This window comes from Nicotiana attenuata, unplaced genomic scaffold (genome assembly GCF_001879085.1).
Source record: "Nicotiana attenuata strain UT unplaced genomic scaffold, NIATTr2, whole genome shotgun sequence".
Lineage (NCBI taxonomy): Eukaryota > Viridiplantae > Streptophyta > Magnoliopsida > Solanales > Solanaceae > Nicotiana > Nicotiana attenuata.
In genome coordinates, this window is record NW_017671168.1 from 193,070 (window position 1) to 212,856 (window position 19,787).

A 19,787-nucleotide genomic window follows, 5' to 3' on the forward strand; every position below is an offset into this window, starting at 1 on the left:
TAGAGACTCAAGGTAAACCTGCTGATGCGTTCACAGGCCTCGGAGTCACGTTCTGAAATTTTACTTGTACTATTTATTTCTGTTTTGGAACAATTGTACTTAGGAATTTTCTAGTAAACTCAGTAGAGCTTGTGACTTGGGAGTTATTTTTCAAATTTTGTTTTTGATTATCTGTTTGTTTATAGTTTTCAACCATTTTTTAGCAGATTCTGAAAACAAAATCTTCAAATTCCAAAAATATCTCTAGAGTAGTTATTGAAGTTTTCTACTCAAAAAACTTCAAAAAAAAATTTAAATTCAAGTAAAATATGTCCAAACACAATTTCAACTTTCAAAAATTATTTTCAGACCATCTTCAAAAACTCATTTTTTCAAGTTTCAACCAAATCTATATCTAAATGCTAAATAAAAATAACTTTGAATAAATTAAAAAATGCACAACCACTCCTCTTAAATTCCTGCCAATTCCTAATCATCATATATTATTTCCCATGCTTTTTAACACCTGAGGAAAATACAAAATGAGAAATCCATTTCCCCCGAAATATAATTACTCTAAAACCCTCAATAAGTTTTTCTTATTTTAATCTCACCCCACGTACTCCAATACTTTAATCTATTGTTGCATGCGCTCCTCCTTGGTCTCGAAGATTCCATATACTTGATTTACTACTAGTTAGGAATCATATTTGATTTCAATGACCATGGAGTCTAGCTCCGGGGACAATTCAAGTCCTGCAATCAAAGCCTCATACTCGACTTCATTGTTAGACAAGGGAACAGTTTTTATGGCCTGACTTAGAATTTCTACCGAGGGCGTGATTAAGACCACCCCAAGCACGGACCCTTTTCACATTGGAAGCTTCGTTTGTGAACAAGGTCCAAACTCCTAATTTCGTTTCTGAGACCATCACCGCTTCTTTTGTGGCAAAAAGCAGTAGCTCGGGACTGAAATCGGCCACGAAGTAGGCCAAAGCTTATGATTTGATTGCAATCATGGGCTTATATTCAATATCGAATTCACCAATTTCAACTGCCCATTTGGCCAATGACCTGACAACTCAGAATTGTGAAGGACATTCCGCAGGGGAAAAGTTGTCACCACGGCTATCCGTGGCATTAAAAATAAGGCCTAAGCTTTCGAGCGGCGACTATGAGAGTTAAGGCCAATTTTTCGAAGTGCGGATAACGAGTTTCTGCTCCCGTCAAAATATTGCTAACATAATAGATAGGAGATTGCGTACCTTCGTCCTCCGGGACCAGAACGACAAATATCGCTACCTCCGAGACCGTCAAGTATATTAGCAATTATTCGCCTTCCTCTGGTTTTGATAGTAACGGGGGGCTCAATAGATACTGTTTCAGGTCTTTTAGAGCCTGTTGGCATGCTGGAGTCCATTCGAAGTTGTTCTTCGACTTCAGAAGTGAGAAGAAGTGATGACATTTTTTTGAAGATCGAGAAATGAACCTACATAGAGCGACCAATCTTCCGATTAGCCTTTGGACTTCTTTCCCGTTTGTTAGTTGGTCTGGAATGTCCTCGATGGATTTAATCTTATCGGGATTGACTTCAATCCACCTTTGTGACACCAGAAAACCCAAAATTTACCAAAGCTAACTCCGAACGCACACTTCCGAAGTTGAGCTTCATGTTGTGCTTTCTTAGGATATTGGAAGTTTCCTGGAGGTGTTTCAAATGGTCACCTCTTGTTTGATAAACTTGTTTCTGACCTCGGCAATCGGTCGCTTCTTCTGCCTTACCGGCAGGATACTTGGGTCCAGGCTTAGCTTTTGCACGGCCACCTCTAGCGGGATACCTGTCATATCCGCGTGCGACCATGCAAAACAATCAACGTTAGTTTTAAGAAATTCGATAAATCCTGACCTGAGCTCGGGGTTGATTCCTGTCCCCAAGTAGAATTTTCTCTCTAGGAATTTTTTGAAAAAAGCCACTTGTTCGAGTTCTTCTGTTGTGGACTTGGCAGCGTCTGTTTCTTCTAGTAACTTAAAATATCTTAGTACCTGGTAGGATTCCGACGACTCCACCCCTTTGTCATCTTCGTTAGGTTGGGGAGCAGGCATTGATTCTTGCAATTGATATGCGTTGTGTTCCTTCCCTTTACTACTAAAAATCGAGATCGTGTTCATCTCCATTGTTACTGGTTGATCTCCTCTTATTTGTTCGATTTCCTCTGGAGTTTGGAATTTCAAAAGTTGGTGATACATCAATGGCACGGCCTTCATCTCATGTAGCCACGATCTTCCAAGAATTATGTTGTAGCTCATGTCTCCATGTACTACTTCGAATAAGGTAGTCTTCATGACCTCTTCGGCATTCGTAGGCAGCAAGAACTCCTCTCGGGTTGTCACACTTGCTAAGTTGAACTCGACAAGGAGTTTGTTGCCAGAATCATACTTCCGATTAGCCTAGCTTGTTCCATCACTCTCCATTGAATGATGTTGGTTGAACTTCCTGGGCAACCAAAACATGTTTAATCTTGAAATGTAAAACATTAAGAGAAATTACCAGGACACCGTTGTACGGCAGTTCAAGTCCATCGGCGTCTTCTTCTGTGAAGGTAATGTCGTCCTCGGTGACTTCCTAGAGTCTCTTGCTATGAGTCACCGATACCTTTGTCTTTTTTGCTACCGAGAAGGTTAACCATTGATCTCGTCCCCGTCCCCCCCACCCCCCACAAAAAATCATGTTGATAGTTAGTCGAGGAGGGTCTTCTCCTATCTTTGAGGGCTCTGCGTTGTCTCGGTTGCAGTAATTGTTATTAGCCCGATCGCTTAAAAATTCCCTGAGATGGTCGTTCTTTAACAATGTTGCCACCTACTCGCGCAGATATCGGCAGTCCCCGATTCGGTGGCCATTAGTCCCATGGTATTCGCACCATAAATTGGGATCCCTCTAGCTGGGATCGGATCTCATTGGTCTCAAGAACCGTGCTTCCTTGATGTTCCTCATTGCCGATACTAGCTTCACTATGCTAACATTGAAATCATACTTCGACAACCTAGGATAAGTGGAATCTCGGGAACTCGATACCTCTTTGTCTTGCAATGACCTGTTATTCTGGCGGCGGTCAGTTGTACTATCCGGAGCGAAGCTATCCACTAACCAGAACCCTCTGCCGTTGCGTCCTTCGGCCCTTTCATAGGGCAAAAATCGGCCCTTAGAAGATCGTCGATCTGTATCAAAATCATCCTTTGATTTATCCCTGTTCTTTTCTCGATCCTGACCCTTAGTTGATGTCAGAAACCCGAGCCGATCATCTTCTATCCTTATATTCGATTCATAATGGTTATGGACATCCGCCCATGTAATTGCCTAGAACTCGAGCAGGCTTTCTTTCAATTTTTGGGAGGCATCGGAGCTCTTCGGGTTCAACCTTTTAGTAAATGCCTCAGCTGTCCATTCATCTGGCACGGCCGGTAACAACATCCTTTCTTTTTGAAATCTGATGACGAACTCACGCGGTAACTCAGAATCTCCTTACGAAATTCTGAATATATCCGCCTTCCGGGCCTAGACCTTCTTTTCCCCAGCATGGGCCTTGATGAAAGAATCTACGAGAATCTCAAAGGAATCTATTGAGTGTTCGGGTAAGAGTGAATACCATGTTAAAGACCCCTTCGTGAGGGTTTCTTCGAACTTCTTCAGCAGGACCGACTCAATCTCATGTTGATCTAAGTCGTTTTCTTTCACCGCCGGTGTATAGGTGGTGATGTGCTCCTAAGGGTCCGAAGTCCCATCATACTTTAGTATGTCTGGCATTTTGAACCACTTCGGAATCAACTTTGGTGTTGCGCTCAATTTGAACGGCAACTGGGTGTACTTCTTCGAGTCCAGGCTCTTCAGCATTGGTGGTGGGCCCGAGATTTGGTCCATTCGAGCGTGGAATTATTTTGTGCTATGGTCCATCCGCTCTTTCATTTCCCTCATGAACCGCATAAGCTCGATTTTGAAGGGATCATTGCTGTTGTCGTTACTGGATCCGCTGTCGATCCCCTCAGCTCCGTCGAAGCCGGCCTCACCCCTCGGGGTGTTGTTATCAACCCTTTGCGCTGTTTGATTTACGGGAGCACCGTGAGGAACAGGCCCCTTCCATTCGCGTTGGTTGAAGCATCTGACAACGCTTGCCTTAGTTCTATCATGGCCTGGTCTTGCCTTGAGAGATGGAACATGATGGCCTTTTGTTGTTCTCTCAAGATACTCATTGTCTCCGCAACGTGCTCGTCCTCAGCATCATCAGGAGTCGCCTCACGTACATATTGAGGATATCGCCCGCCATGGACCACTGTTGCTACGTCCTCGTCGTTACGGGTGTCACTGATTTAATACTGGGTAATATTCTTCATTAAATATCATTTGGTGACAAACAATCATTTGCTTCTGTTGACTGTGTTCCCTTCGGGATCTTCCCGGTGCTAACTGAAGTTGTTGTCCTCGGACTTGGTTTCTACTCGCTTCATCTTCCATCTGCCTCTGGTTCCACGTGTCATGCTATCATACGAATATTTATTATGAACTGATTTTACCCCATACACCAACACTGACCTTTAGGTGCCTTTAGCCCGAAATTGACACAAATGCACAACTTCATAAACAAATGTACAAACCATACACCACTACTACTTTTTTTTCTTATTTTGTATGTTTAACCTTCTATTTTTTCGGTGAAGTTCACTAGTTGATTAACTCAAATTTGCGTCTAGGTCCACTAAGGGAGGTGCATCACTTCCCACCGAAAGATTCTTCGCTTAATGATTTAACTCGAGACCTCCAATTAAAAATAAAAGGATTACAATTGTTTCAGAACACTCTACATGGGCACCGTAAATATTCTCCCATTTACTTGAACGGAAAAGATAAACCACTCTCTACCACATAGTTATTCAAGGATGGAAGTAATAAGTTTCATGTTACCTAGAATAAGCAACCATGTTAAAATTCACCAGATTCAAATGAATACATCGAATTTAAACAACAAACTGAAATGTTAAAAGGTAAGATGCGCAGACTTCAGTAACATCATGCATAAGAATAACATGTGAGAGGCAGATTTTCTATTCAACATTGCATCATTTATTTCACTTAATTAAGGAGAAAATTTTAGAGAAAAGTATATTGAAGAAACGTACAGTGAATTATTTAATTAGAGAAACTAGTAACTTAACATAATGCCCTTTTATAGACAAAACTCTTGGATTTTCCCAAGTTTGCAAATACTATTAGCTTCTGTTTGGCCAGAAAATTTGGGAGTTGTTTTTTAAAATTTTGTTTTCAAATATATGTTTCTTTTTAAGTTTTAATCATTTGTTGGTACATTTTGAAAATAAAATCTTCAAATTCAAAAAACGGCTCTAGAGTAATTTTTGAAGTTTTTTGGACTTTTCTACTCGCAAAACTTTAAAAAAAATTCAAGTAAAATGCATTTCCAAACACAATTTCAACTTTCGAAAATCATTTTCGGACCATCTTCAAAAACTCATTTTTCAAATTTCTAACCAAATATATCTATATCCAAACGCTAACTAAAAAAATGCACAACCACATCTCTTAAATTCCTAACCATCATTTATTATTTTTCCATGCTTTTTAACACCTGGGGAAAATACAAAATGAGAAATCCATTACCCAAAAATATAATTACTCAAAAACCCTCAATAGTTTTTCTTGTTTTAATCTCACCCCACGTACTCCCATACTTTCTTTCTGCTCCCACTAGTATTTTCTTTTTCAATCCCACGCAGCCACGCTTATACAGTATGGTTTTATTTTGTCTCCTTTCTTGGTGTTATACAAACAAATTGGTTCTTTCTCCAAACCTGTACTCTCAAAAGTCCTGTATTTAGGAAAATACAAAAGAGAAAAAAAAAAAAATGCTTCTGAGAAGTGCCTCTGCACCAATCTTGAAATCATGGATTATAGATCCATCTCCAGAACAAATTATCAGAACCATAAGTGCTTCAATCTCTATCTCCTCAAATCATGATCCTATCACCAAGAACATCTCAAAAACTGCATCAGACCACAATTTTAATGAATTATACAAGGCCAAGACTAAACCTTTTTCAAAAGGGTATCCTCAGTTTGCTTCAAACTGCTCAGAAAATCAAGAAAATGTTTCCAGTTTGAGTTTTGGTATTAGTAATATGTCATTGGTGTCTAAAATGGAAGAGTTGGATCAAGAATTTGCTGTTTTAGAAAATGATGGTGGCAGTGGCGGTGATGGTGGCCGGATTTCTGGCGGCGGCGGTGGTGGAGATGGAAGTGATGAGTGCCTAGACTCTGATCATGGTAGTATTGAGGAGTATTATCAGGAGTTGATTAAGGGTGATCCTAATAATCCTCTTTTTCTAGGAAACTATGCCAAGTTCTTGAAAGAGGTAACAATACATTCCTTTTAGATGGAAAAAAAAACTTTCTTTTTATTGATGCATATGAAATTAGAGTATATAATTTTGAATTATATTGTGTGTAAAGGTTAAAGGAGATGTAATAAAAGCAGAAGAGTATTGTGGAAGAGCAATATTGGCAAATGCAAATGAAGGGGATATATTTTCACTATATGGGGATTTAGTATGGTATGCTCATAAAGATGCTGATAGGGCTGAATGCTACTATAATCAAGCTGTGAAAGCTTCTCCTGATGATTGGTAATCTTTTAATCCATGTTTTAAAGTCAAATATAGTTGTTAATATCATTTAGATATTGCTGAATAACTTTGTTGTTGTTAATTCTTGGAAGATGATTATTATCTATATGGAAGATGATTATTATCTATATGGAAGATTTCCACTTTTCTTGAAATGAAATTATGCATTCATTATAGCTTTTAGATTATTTTGCTTGTCCATACTAGTAATATTAGGATTTGCTCGTGCTTTTTTATTTTTCGTGAGTTTCTATTATTACATGTTGTTTCTTTCGCTTTGGTTTGTCTTGTTATTTTGATGATGTAATGGTCTGTTGCTACTGCTTCTTTCTGCATCTTTCCTTGTGCCGAGGGTCTCTTGGAAACAGACTCTCTACCTTCGCAGAGTAGGGGTAAGGTATGCGTACACACTACCCTCTCCAAACCCCACTCGTAGGATTATACCGAGTTTTTGTTGTTGTTGTGTAGAGTAGCTTTTAGATACAAAAGGAAATCTCTTTTTGTTAGAGTTCCTTAAGTGAGTCAGTGAAATGGTCTCCACCCCTTTATTCAAGTATTTGATCCCTTTTTGGTTGATTAAAAAGTGTTAAAAGATGAAAGAAATTTTACTTCTGCAAGGAGATAACAGGTTCAAGCCATGAAAACAGCCTCTTGTATAAATGTAGGGTAAGGCTGCGTACAATAGACCCTTGTGGTCTGGTCCTTTTCCGGACCCCGCGCATAGTGGGAACTTAGCGCACAGGGCCGGACCACAAGGGCCTGTTAATTTGGGTAAAAATTGATTTGGAATTCCATATGCCATGTTTGCAAAGATTGGTCTTCAAAAATAGCCTTTCTATCCTCACAAGATAGGGGTAAGGTCTGCGTACACACTACCCTCCCCAAACTCCACTTGTGAGATTACACTTGGTCTGTTGTTTTGTATATTTGCAAAGATTAAATTTTTGCCTTAAGATATATTAATCAGTGCTGAAAAACTTATTCTTTTTCAGTTATGTTCTTGCTTCATATGCTCGGTTTCTTTGGGATGCTGGGGATGATGGTGAAGAAGAAGTTGATGTTGATGAAAAGGATGAGCAAATGTTAAATAAGGCTACTATCATGAATAATTCATCAGTCAATTTATTTAAAGGACTAAATAGTTTCCCCTCACCTCCAATCCCTGCTTCTTGATCTGTTTCTGTGTTAAGTTCATAGTTATTCTCTTTGTTGTCTCTAACATTGTAACTTTCTTGTACATATAAACAACGTAAATGATGCAATGTTGAATAGAAGCCTTCCAGTTTGTTGTTTAAATTCAGTATACTTTTGGTTTGAATCTGGTTAGGATCAACATGCAGCTTATTCTAGGCAAGATGAAACCTTACCTATTACTTCGATCCTTGGATAACTATGTTGTAGACTGTATTTCTTTTTAGCAAACGGATGGGAGAATATAATGGTGTTCTCGTGTGTCGTAGCGGTCAATGAAGTAGGTAAAAATAATGTGAGTCAAGGGTTCAAATCTAAGCAGAGAGAAAATAAACTAGGTGATTTTGTTTCATCTGTCTAAGCAAGCCTTGGAGGTAGAATTATTCGGTATCTATGCGTGGTGGGAGGTACCAAGTGTCCGGTAAAATTATTCCTTTATAATGGCGAGAGGTAGTAAATATCTGATGAAATAGTCGAGTGGCGGAAGGTAGCAAGTATCCGATGGAATAATTGAAGGATAAGAGAATGATTCCTCTAACGTTGATTTCACTTACATTTCTGGTGACTCATCTTCTTACTCTTTTGTAAATTTCTTGCTTTTTGTAAAATTTTATCATTTAGTATTTGATTCTGTGTATAATCTTCTTGATTTTGTTTCTTTTACTAGATATAAAGGTATCGTAACATTGTGTGTGGATTCGTTAAAAAATTTACTACTTATTTGTAGAAACTTACTTAGAATCAAGAATGATTGATAGAGAATATGAAAATGTTACTATTAAATGTTAAAGGTTTTGAATAATGTACAAAATTGCCATATCATTTTCCAACCAAAAAAAAAACATATTTTCCAACTAAAATGAAAAAGGGTATGATAATTTTTCCCTCTCACTATTTCTTCACTTGTCAAAAATATCTAGCAAAGACCTATTTTTTGACTGTCACTTCTCTCATTTTTTGTTTGTTTACTATTCTTGTCTTGCATGCTTGGTTTATGTCTTTTGAGTTGTTCACAGTTTCGGATTCCTGACTTGGCCTTGTCTTTTTCATACCTTACCTCCCATGTGAATTGCTCTTATACTTTTCTTTCTATTTCATCCTTCCCCTATTTATTAAAAATAATTTTTTTTTTTTAAAAAAAAGGATTAACTTGCACACACCTCAATTGTGGTTCCCATTGAAAAGGTTACCACTAATGAAGTGATAAAGCCATTTGATTACGAAGTATTGAAAAACAATTAAAGAAAATGACTTCTTGGGTTGAGATATTATTACTTTGAGAACAGCTCATAGTTTTGAAATTTGCCAACCAACATTGAATCAAGACATATCCACAGATCTGAAAATGGTTTAAACCAAGAGGGTTGGTAGATCCACATGTTTATGGCTACAAATTTGCCCTTGGCTATCACAAGATTGATTTTAATACTACCTCCGTTACAATTTATGTAAACTTATTTCCTTTTTTGTACGTATCAAAAAGAATGACTCCTGTCCATATTTGAAAACAATTTACCTTTATACAATAATTTATAGCCACACAAAATATATGTACTTCAATTTACACCAAAAATTTAAAAATCTTCTGACTTTTTATTAAACTCCGTGCACAGTCAAATAGGTTCTTTATTAAAGAATTGGATTAACAAGTGAATCACTTAATTGAACTGAAAAATTAAAGTGCATGGCAAAGAGAATCACGTAAAAAGTATATGCAAATTTATAAATACATAGCGATTAACAAGCAAAAACCATGATGTTCAAAGAGAACAGTTCAAACAGCCAGTACAAGCCCCATGAGCGCCAAATTTTCAACTAGTTCAAGACTTGAACGGCTTTAAGACAATCCTCCAAAATTTTCGATTACCCAACATCGGGTGACAGGAAGCCATCTAACTAATCATTAACCCAAAGAAAAGGTGCAAAGACCAACTTTAAAATGCTGCAAGCTACCTGTTTTTAAGATGATCAAACCAGCAAATCTTGAAAGAAAAAAAGGACACAAGACAAACCAACCTTGCCGCTATGAACAAAACATCATTGCTTGGTATGAAATCTTCCATTCCTTCCTTTGTCAAACGAACCAAGTCTTATTCGTACCTTTTCAATATTTTAGGCAAAGACGAACTGAAAGGTGCTTCATGTATATGTGTTACAGCTTCAGTGATTGCTTTTACTACTCCACTGCAATGGATTGCTGCACCACATTAGTCTCAGCTTGAGCTTCAACAACAATCTTACTCTGGCTTGTTTCCACAGCAGATGTAGCTTCAATTTCATTTGTTTGCTCAAGTACGTTGTTCAGTTGAGAAGCAACTTCATTCATGTTGTTGTTTGCAGCTTCATTTGTTTCCTTGGATATGCTAGTTTTGAGGGAGGAGGGCTTTTTTGAATTAATTGATAAGTTGACTTTTTGAGATGGTAGCTTCGGGAGAGACTTCCTTGTGGGCTTCTTCACAATGTCAGGAGCATGTACTTTGGCGGGATTTTGAGTTGCATTTTCATCCAAGCTCAATCTACTTGTGTGCATAGCAGTATCGTTCACCTCTCTGGTGGGGGAGCTCTTTTTCCGGCCAAGCTTGGGGGATTTAGCTCTTGTCGTGGGTATCTATATCATAAAATAGAAATAAAAGGCATAACTGGAAAATCTATGTCTTATCTATGTTAAAAGTAGAACAGATAGAAGCATAAATAACTTAGAACTACATAAACAAAGCTACCTAGAAGAGCTTTAGGATCCTCTTAACTAATTAACATAGCAATAGCTAAGAGTTTGACGTGAGCTCATTAAGTGCTAATTTTCCATGCAGTACCCAAGAATGACCACCAGCATATTCAGGTTCAGCTAAACCCAAACCGAAAAGGACTGGCAATATCAAGGTGTTGTCAACAAGCACATTTGACAGCAAGAGCAACTAGAATTAGGCATTCACTGTATTAAACTGATCAAACCTAACCAATTTACACAAGCCACGTATTCATATATTTGCAGATAAAGAGTCTTGTTATGGTGCTGTTTCTGTTTACGGATAAGTAACTGGTACGGCTATGTTCAAGTTTTGGCACATTTTTAGGGTATTTGAAGCATCTGCAGAAGTACCCACATTGATGTCATACCATTCAACATGGGTACATCAGCATATGAATAGTTCATGTAGCAAGGATAACTTCTATGGTCTTGCATAATTTATCTCATTATTTGGGATTTTGAGCAAAATCACTGGCTCTGAAACTTCTAATATTCCTAAAACTGTGGTGTTTTGTTAGTTCTTCAAGCTTCTAATCAAGTAACAATGAGCAACCCTTGATCTACAGATGGACAGCGACTAGAGGAGAAATTTTACAAAGAACATTTAAGGTATATAGTAACTGAAAATACGCTGTATGCTGCTTACAAAATATGATTACAAAAGTTGTGCATGCTCTAGATCTTCACACGATACCAACTACAAAAGCAGCTACTCATTGATGGGATGCTTGCCTACTTGATAATTCACACCTCAACCCATGTCTATCCTACTGACCTTGGATAAAGTTGATTGTTTGCGGCCAGGGGGTGGGAAGAAGTTAATAGATTTTTATGGTTAGGGCATGCTAGGAGAGGATCATTTTCAAGACAATCAAGTCTTGGGACAACGCTAAGAGAGAATGACATACCCACCCATCTCTTTTCCTAAATTTGAGAGACTAGATAATTAAGTCTACCTCTTTTGACATCCCTTCCATTATCATAAATCACTATGCCGCATTTATAACTTTCTTTTTCCAATAGGTACTAGAATCATATGCCTTGACTAATACTGTAAGCAAACATTTTAACGTAAAGTTTCTCTATCATTCAAGTTTGAGTACTTGCTGACCTTTTTCCATTGGACAAAAGGACCATGAATGCATCAAAATCTCAGTCACACCCACTATACTTGAACAAACAGAGAATTACAAAAGTGACTGGAACTTTAATTCAAAACAAGTTCAGATCATTGGCTATGTACATTACAATATTACTAGAAATGGAACAAAAAAAGAACTAGGACAGAGCCAGCACGTCAAATTTATTATCAAGTCAACCTTAACATTAAGATAGTAAAAACAATGAGCCACTTATAGTCTACCAAATATTTCCCAACATTACCATGCTACCCAACTTAACCATTAATAGTTCATGAGTTCCATTGAAGATCCCAAATAGTATTAAAATATAAATTATTATCACCGGATGAGATCATACCTTGATTGTGATAAAGGTTTAGATTAAACATAGATAGAAGTTAGACCTGGTTAGTAGTGTATAGTACTGTGAAACTCAGAAATACGAAGAGACACCAATGTTGCCATTAAGAAACTATACAGCATTTCCCAGATGGATAGCAAACTTAAAAACTTATATATGTAAAGAGAAATTAGAAACATAATCATATATTCAACCCACTCTTGCAAAATCAAAAAAAATTGTGAATTCACGATAATCTGCGTAGATGTATTTCAGGTATTAAAGTTTAGATCCAAGAAACAATCTATAGTAGCCTAAGTGAGTATGTGACCTCCATGAGCTACCATTTATATTATCCCAATGAGAAGCATGAATCAACTCTCTGTCACAAACGTGTACTCAAGCAACTATAGAAATCATGATACTTCAATTTATGAGAATCAAATAAATAATTTTTACGTTTTGAATAAGTATCCCTCCAAATTATTTTTTGATCAGTAAGCAAACAGGTACCCACCGTCTCTGCATTATTGACAATACCTACAACCAACCAATAAAGCAACCTACCTCATGATCCTTATTGCACGCCACATAATTAGCTTTTTCTTTTGACCAACAACCTCAAAACCAAACACAACCACTTCAAAGTTCAGTATCTCAATAAACCATATTTCAAAAGAAAAAGGACAACTCAATGAAGAGATTGAGCTCTCACATGCAGATGGTATCTTGCCAAAACAGCTAGGCTGAATACAGAAAAGAACACTAGGAATTATCGATCAAAAAGGAATAAGAAGATATCTGCACCAAAGAGTGTGGCCTACTGGTCAATGAAGTGGGAGGAGAACCATGAGGTCTCAGGTTCAAAATCCTAGTGGAGGCAAAAACACTAGGTGATTTCTTCTCATCTACCTATGCCCTGTTGGGCAGAGTTGCCCGGTACCTGTGTTGTTGAGAGGTAGCAGATACGTGATGGAATAGTCGAGACACCAACGAGCTAACCCAGACACCACCATCTTAAATAATAAAAGACGATCTCTAGGAATTAGATTTGTCACACTTTCTTCATCAAGAAATAAGAGTTGTAAGAAAAACAATTTCCTTTTCTTTCAGACATGATAATGTAACTGAATCATACATCAGCCATTAATCTCTTTCCTGATTACTAGTATTATGAATTAATTAAATGGTTTGCAGACATTATTTTAATGGTCTAAACAGAGGCAATTTTTTTAAAAGAGTGCCATGTTAATTTAGTGAGTTGCAGGTTCATATTCCCACTTGTTGAAGCTCATTGTCAATATCAAGGCAGCCGAGCATATTCCCCTTCCCTCCCTACATTGCAGATATCTGAAGTAACAATTTCAGACAAATGACTTGTTGACATGCTATCTGGTCAGTGTTAGCACTAATGGTTGGTTGATAACTGTATTCAGCACTTTTAACTGAAAAAGTTAAATATTAGAAATTATGCACATTGGATACTTGTTTAAGAAGCCAGCTCAATAAACTAGAAGAAACAAAACTTGCTCCAAAAGTACAAGTCATAGACAATCTTTAATAAGTAAGCAATGAAGTAGTTGATAAAACAATTGGGCAACTGTACAAAGATCGAAGTAGGTGACGTAAATTGTCCAGCTGTGCAAAGATGAAAATTTCAGCTTTCAGTTATAAGTTTTACCAAACAGCCTCTTACTCTTTCAATTTGTTCCCTTTCATTAGCATTTACAACTTTGGAGAATAATTAGATCAGACCACAGTTTGACTTCATTTCACACGACTATTTAGACATCCAACTAGCAAGACTAAGGACCAAAATGGCTATGAAACGCCAACAGTACTGTTTTCGAAGTTATAAATATGAAAGGTATGAATAACCAACTCTATGTGCAAGCGAACACAAATTAAAGTACCATTTATCAACAGAGCATCCAACTAACATCAGCGTGCTAGCCTAGCAACAATGGTCATGTCAGACTTGAATAATGCTTCATATTATGTGACTCCTAACTCTTCAATATAAGTAAGGTTATATAATATGACTCATCTATTTTCCGTATTAAGTCAACCAAGGTCACACAAATAAAGTTAGTAATAACTTTATCAGACAGATCATGAAATCCAGATCCATCAACGATACAGAACTTAACAAAGGAAGTCCTATAGCAAGCAAAAGTACAAGCATCTATTTAGCATGCTGTTGTTACAAAAAAAAAAAAAAAAAAAAAAAAAAAAAAAAACTATTTAGTATATTATAAAACCAAGAAGAAAAGGAATGTGAACAATTGAAATCCTATCGGGTATTTCTTTTTCTTTGACAAAAGGTATTTCCTTATAGAACATGAATTGTTCATGAGTTTCATGACGTAAAAAAGAAAAGAGCATAGCATTACCTTCTTCAACTCCACTTTGGGAGGAGGAGGTTCCTGATAAAAGCTTGGCATTGGGGTTGCTTTAAACTTTAAGCTTTTTCTTAACATTTTGATCTCAGCTTCCTGACTTTCCTGGTTAACAAATACAAAGAGAAAAGATGAATGTCTTAAAAGGCAATGCTTAGAACCATCGTCCATTTTCTACATCATGAAAACGATAGAAGCACAACAGTCACCATGCCTTAGAAAGGGCCTGCAAGTTATTCTTCTCGACTTCCTTCGCGTGGATTTTTTCCTCAAGTTTAGAGTAAAACTGTCCAAATGTACAGAAACAAATTCCCTCAAGTTTCCAGGAAATGATTACAGTGGAAAACAATCGAATATATCAAGTTTTCTGCTGATGCAAGGAGAAAGCTAACCTCTTTCCTTTTCTCAGCCCTTTCATCGCACTTAAAACTCATATTGTAGGTTGGAAGAGCACCTACTTTGCGAGGCTTGGCATCTGCAGCAGGACTTCTGTAAAGTGATTAAGGGTAAACTGGAAATATTCTTCCTTTCAAAATTCAAACAAATGCATCCAAGAAAAACCACAATCGCTCTAGCAAAGAGGCAAGCAGAAAGCAGAGGAAAAAGTAAAGAAAGATCAGCCTATATAGGATACGAAGGTGATTCTTCACTTCCATCAGCTTGATTTGGGGCAACTTTCTCACTTCCATCAGCTTGATTTGGGGCAACTTTCTCACTTCCATCAGCTTGATTTGGGGCAACTTTCTTCAAGGGTTTTGGTTTTGTTTTCTCCCTGTAGCATCGAAATTATAGTTCACATGCCACCAAGGAAGATATATTCAACACAACAGATGATCATCAAACAACAAGTAGAAAAACAGGACATACTTTAGGCCGTCAGCATTTGGAGAAGGTGATGTTGCATAAGGTTGGCCAGATTGATGCTAGATGAAAGACATAATAGAAATGAGCAATAACACAGAAGCACATAAAACGACAAACTAAACAGACTACTGTGCTCCGAGCTGTTTTTTTCTAAAACAAGCACGGTGATATGGACCTTTACCTTAGCATGACTAACATTTACACGGGCAACAATAGGTTTTGAATTGGTATCAGCAGTTTTCCTGTCGTTAAATGATTTACTCTTTGTGCCAAGGGAAGAAGTCTGTTTAGTGCGTGGCTGCGAGGCTATGGAACCATTTGAAACAACAGAACCAGCTGATGCATCTCTGCTTTTCTTGACCTGAATAGATGCAGCATTTTTGGGGCTTGACGGCTTACCATTCTTTGCCTTTCCCAGAGCTTTTGGCTGTTTGGAGTTCTTCGACTCTCCAGACTCTTTGGTTTCATGTCCCTAGAAAAGAATTACATTATCTTGGTGTCAGAAAGACCCAATTGAAGTTAATAAACCAGCAATGAACTCCTTTACCTCAGAACTTGCACTGGGATTGCTTTCTATAGTTGTGGTTGATTCATGCACAACCTCTGCAATAGAGGAGCTGGAACTCCCATTGGGAATGCCATCTAGTTTGCCAGCAACAGCTTCTGGAAATTCGTGAACTCCATTTTCAAAGCTCGCCCCATTTTCGGAAACAACTATGTTATTGTCAATTTCCATCATGCTCTACAAAGTTGCAAACTTGCAATCCACAATTCTACAAGCCAAACCACAAGCACAACACGTCCCATGAGTATAATTAGAAAAACATAGAGTCTCTTTTCTTCATTGTAGTAGGTAACACTTGGATATTTAAATTATGCCACGCACTACATGAGAAAACAACCATCAAACAGAATACAAATTTAAACACAAAAGATCAGAAAAATCAAACCTTAATAATAACAAGAACCTCAACTTTGAAAGTTAAGATTTCAAATATATAAAAAGTTCTTCCACCAACTAAACATACTAAACTTCTACTATTACACAACCACTCTGGTTTTCTTATAGACCACAGTCCATAAATCAAGAACTCAGACTTCTCTTCACTAAACCTCCTCAAGTCCAAGCATTTTCAACTGAAGTGAACAAAATCAATGGTAAAAAGCAAAGCATCACGCAACAGAAGTAAAATGAGAAAACACACAAGTCCAAAACCAAAGAACTCAAAAAAAAAAAAAATTCAAATCACAGTACCACAAGACGACAAAATCGGTAAACTAGAATATGCTCTACTAGATCTCCTACCCAGGAACCAAAAAAACCGATCTTTTTTGCATTCCAAGATTCAAACTTACTGAAAATCTAAAACCCCAAAACAGCATTTTCAGCTTCAGAACCCTAATGCCCATAAGATATAACACTACAGTTTATTGCAAACCTTAGAAAGACAAATGCAGATGCTAGTGAATAACATGTACTCACTTAAATCACCATAAAATGATTATAAGCCCATTGAATCCACAAGAGATCTGACAGAATCTTGGAAAATGAAACTGACCCCAGAAAGAGAAACAACTCCCACAAACACAAACTAAGATCTTGTAACCTTAAAATGGTGATTTACAGAAAATGCTGTTGTTGTAATTGGTGATTTTTTTTTTTGGGGGGGGGGGGGGTTGTGGGGGCGGTGGGGTCTTTGTTTTTGTGAATTGGAAGTGAAAAGGTCTGAACTGTGAAGAGGGGCCACACTCTCTCTCTATCTCTCTACTTCTCTGTTTTGAAAATCAAAAATTCCAGTGGGGGAGGTTTTTACGGCTTTGGGAGAGGTTTAGGGGGGTGTTTTTACAATTTCTTAAAGTTGATGTGCCAGCCATATTCAAATATATTCCAGGTCACTGTCCGATAAGAGGGAGAGAGAGAATTATGTATGTATGTATGGAGATGATACTTACTGTTTAGAGAGAGAAATATACGGTTGGTTTACCCGGCCCTTGATCATGCTACGTGGATATCTGATTGTGATTCTTGCTGACCTGGCAATATCTACGTCTGGAAGTTAAGATGAATTTACCTTTTTCCTCTATATATTGCAGCACATCTAAAGTAGGTGAGACTCATAGCGTGTTTGGCCAAGCTTTTTTCTTGGCCAAAGTCTTTTTTTGTTAAAAAATGCTTTTTTTTTCAAAATTTGGTCAAGCTTTTTGAAGGAAAAAAAGCGTTTTTGACTAAAAGCAAAAGCAGTTTTTGAGAAACAGAAAAAAGTAGCTTCCTTCGGCACTTATTTGAAAAGTACTTTTGAGAAAAATACACATAGAATCACTTTTTAAAAGCTTGGCCAAAAATTAGTTTTTCCTCAAAAGTGTTTTCCAAATTTTCCTCGAACCCGTTTCTATTCACCAACCCTCGACAAGTCACCCGGTGTCAAAGATACCACGAGGCTATTAGAATATAACTTCAACGTATATGCTGCAAGTATTGTGTCAGCCATCAGTCACATCAACGAGACCAAATGGTCGAGACCGCTCCAGTCCGATCCAGCATAGAGAGATCATAATTTGATATACAAACATTACGGTACTCACGGGCATAGAGCCGAGGATTGTCGGCAGTTAAGGGAAGAAGTGGCTCGTTTGTTCAAGAATGGGCATCTTCGAGAATTCCTAAGTGAGCGGGCCAAAAACCATTTCAAGAACAGGGACGTCAACTAGCATATTGAGCAAGAAAAACCCCAATATGTGATTAATACGATTATCGGAGGAGCATATGTTCCCCAAGGTCCGATGATGAAACACACCAAAGTTTCTATCGTAAGAGAAAAATGAACTCGAGATTACGTTCCAAAAAGATCCTTCTCGTTTAGTGACAGGGCAACATTCAACCTCAAAATAATGCACTAATAATATCTGTACTCATTAATAAATCTCGAGTTAAGCGTGTGTTAATTGATCCAGGTAGCTCGGCCAACATTATCGATGGAGAGTCATGGAATAAATGGGGTTGTTGGATCAGATCATACTAGTAGTTCGAGTACTGAACGGGTTCAATATGACGTGCGAACCAACGAAGGGAGAAATCACATTACCGGTCAACACGGCTGGAACCACTCAACAAGCAAAGTTCTATGTGATCAAGGGGGGCATGAGGTACAAAGCCTTGTTCGGGAGACCGTGGGTTCATAGCATGAGGGCGGTACCATCGACCTTGCACCAAGCGTTGAAATTTCCAACCCCCGGAGGAATCAAAACGATCAAGGGGAACAACTGGCCGCAAAGGAGATGTTCGTCGTCGAATAAGTGATCCCTGTACCCGCGATCACGACCTCAAAAGAGAAGGGACCGATCGGAGAGAAAGGCACCAAATAGCAATCACAAGTCTCGGCCTCGACCGAGCTGGGAAAATGGAGGATCGTCCAACAGACGAAGAAGATGACTTTAGGACGGCCTACAAACACCTATCAGAATGTCTCCATAACGGTTGGTGTTTGAAAAAACTTGTCATCTTCTGGTGGAACATGAGCACAAAGCCATGTGGGTTCTAAAGAAGTTGAATGTTGATTGGGATGTCGCCGCCAACTTGAGGGTGGCATATTTGAATGAGTTGGATGAGTTCTGATACCATGCATACACAAGTTCGTCCTTATACAAAGAGAAGATGAAATATCTTCATGACAAGTACAATTGGAATAAAGAGTCCAAAGAGGGTGATCTTGTGTTGTTGTTTAATTCACGGTTGCGGATGTTTCCGGGAAAGTTAAAGTCTAAATGGAGTGGCCCGTTTGAAGTTATGGGTGTGACACCCTTTGGTGCATTGGACTTGAAGAATAAAAATGATGAGGTGTTTCGAGTCAATGGTCACCGGGTGAAGCATTATTTGCGAAAAGTTGGTGATGGCCATGTTGTGGTGGTGAGTCATTTCAAGTGATGGTAATCTCCGTCGTGCCGCGACGTTAAATCAGGCGCTTCTTGGGAGGCAACCCATGTTTTCTTTTTCTCTTTCTTTTATTCTTTTGTAGATAGGTGTCATTTTTGTGTTGTGAAGTATGTTGCAGGAATGAGTGTACTTTACAGGAATTTTGCTCAGAAAAATTGGCCAAGTATGGAAAAAGTGCGGACCGCACATGTATTGTGCGTGCTACAACAGAAAGGAACTGCGGACGCACAATTTTAGTGCGGACCACAAAAATTAAGATGGGAAATTGCAAACTCTCTGAAGTTTGGCCTGTCAGAGAAATGGCCAATTTGCAGCCGCACATCAAATTCTGCGGTCGCACCCCAAATTGTGCGGACCGCATATCATCAAAGGCATTTGAACCCCCAGGTAACAGAGTGCGGATGCAGAAGGAATTATGCGGCCGCACTGGTCCTCTTGTTCCCCAAGTCTGCGCATCAGTATAAATAGTAGCCTTAGGGCTACTGTACATTTTTTCCCTTCTCTGAGCTCTCAAAATTCTAAATTC

The 19,787-nt window shown here is 38.2% G+C and overlaps 2 protein-coding genes across 2 annotated transcripts; one reads left to right on the forward strand and one right to left on the reverse strand.

Annotated features, from left to right (window-relative positions):
- Positions 1–5,721: 5,721 nt before the first annotated feature.
- LOC109206405 lies at positions 5,722–7,962 on the forward strand. The gene is made up of 3 exons (XM_019369227.1): positions 5,722–6,396; positions 6,494–6,666; positions 7,659–7,962. Exons 1-3 carry the CDS (start codon positions 5,890–5,892, stop codon positions 7,837–7,839), a joined length of 861 nt encoding a protein of 286 aa, XP_019224772.1. The 5' UTR covers positions 5,722–5,889; the 3' UTR covers positions 7,840–7,962.
- Positions 7,963–9,554: 1,592 nt separating this feature from the next.
- On the reverse strand, positions 9,555–17,245 carry LOC109206406 (protein WVD2-like 5). The gene is made up of 9 exons (XM_019369228.1): positions 16,814–17,245; positions 15,878–16,103; positions 15,512–15,802; positions 15,334–15,389; positions 15,101–15,238; positions 14,859–14,955; positions 14,681–14,752; positions 14,461–14,571; positions 9,555–10,465 (listed from the first exon to the last, which is right to left on the reverse strand). The coding sequence occupies exons 2-9, from the start codon at positions 16,067–16,069 to the stop codon at positions 10,034–10,036; spliced, it is 1,389 nt and encodes a 462-aa protein (XP_019224773.1). The 5' UTR covers positions 16,070–16,103; positions 16,814–17,245; the 3' UTR covers positions 9,555–10,033.
- Between the last annotated feature and the right edge of the window lie 2,542 nt (positions 17,246–19,787).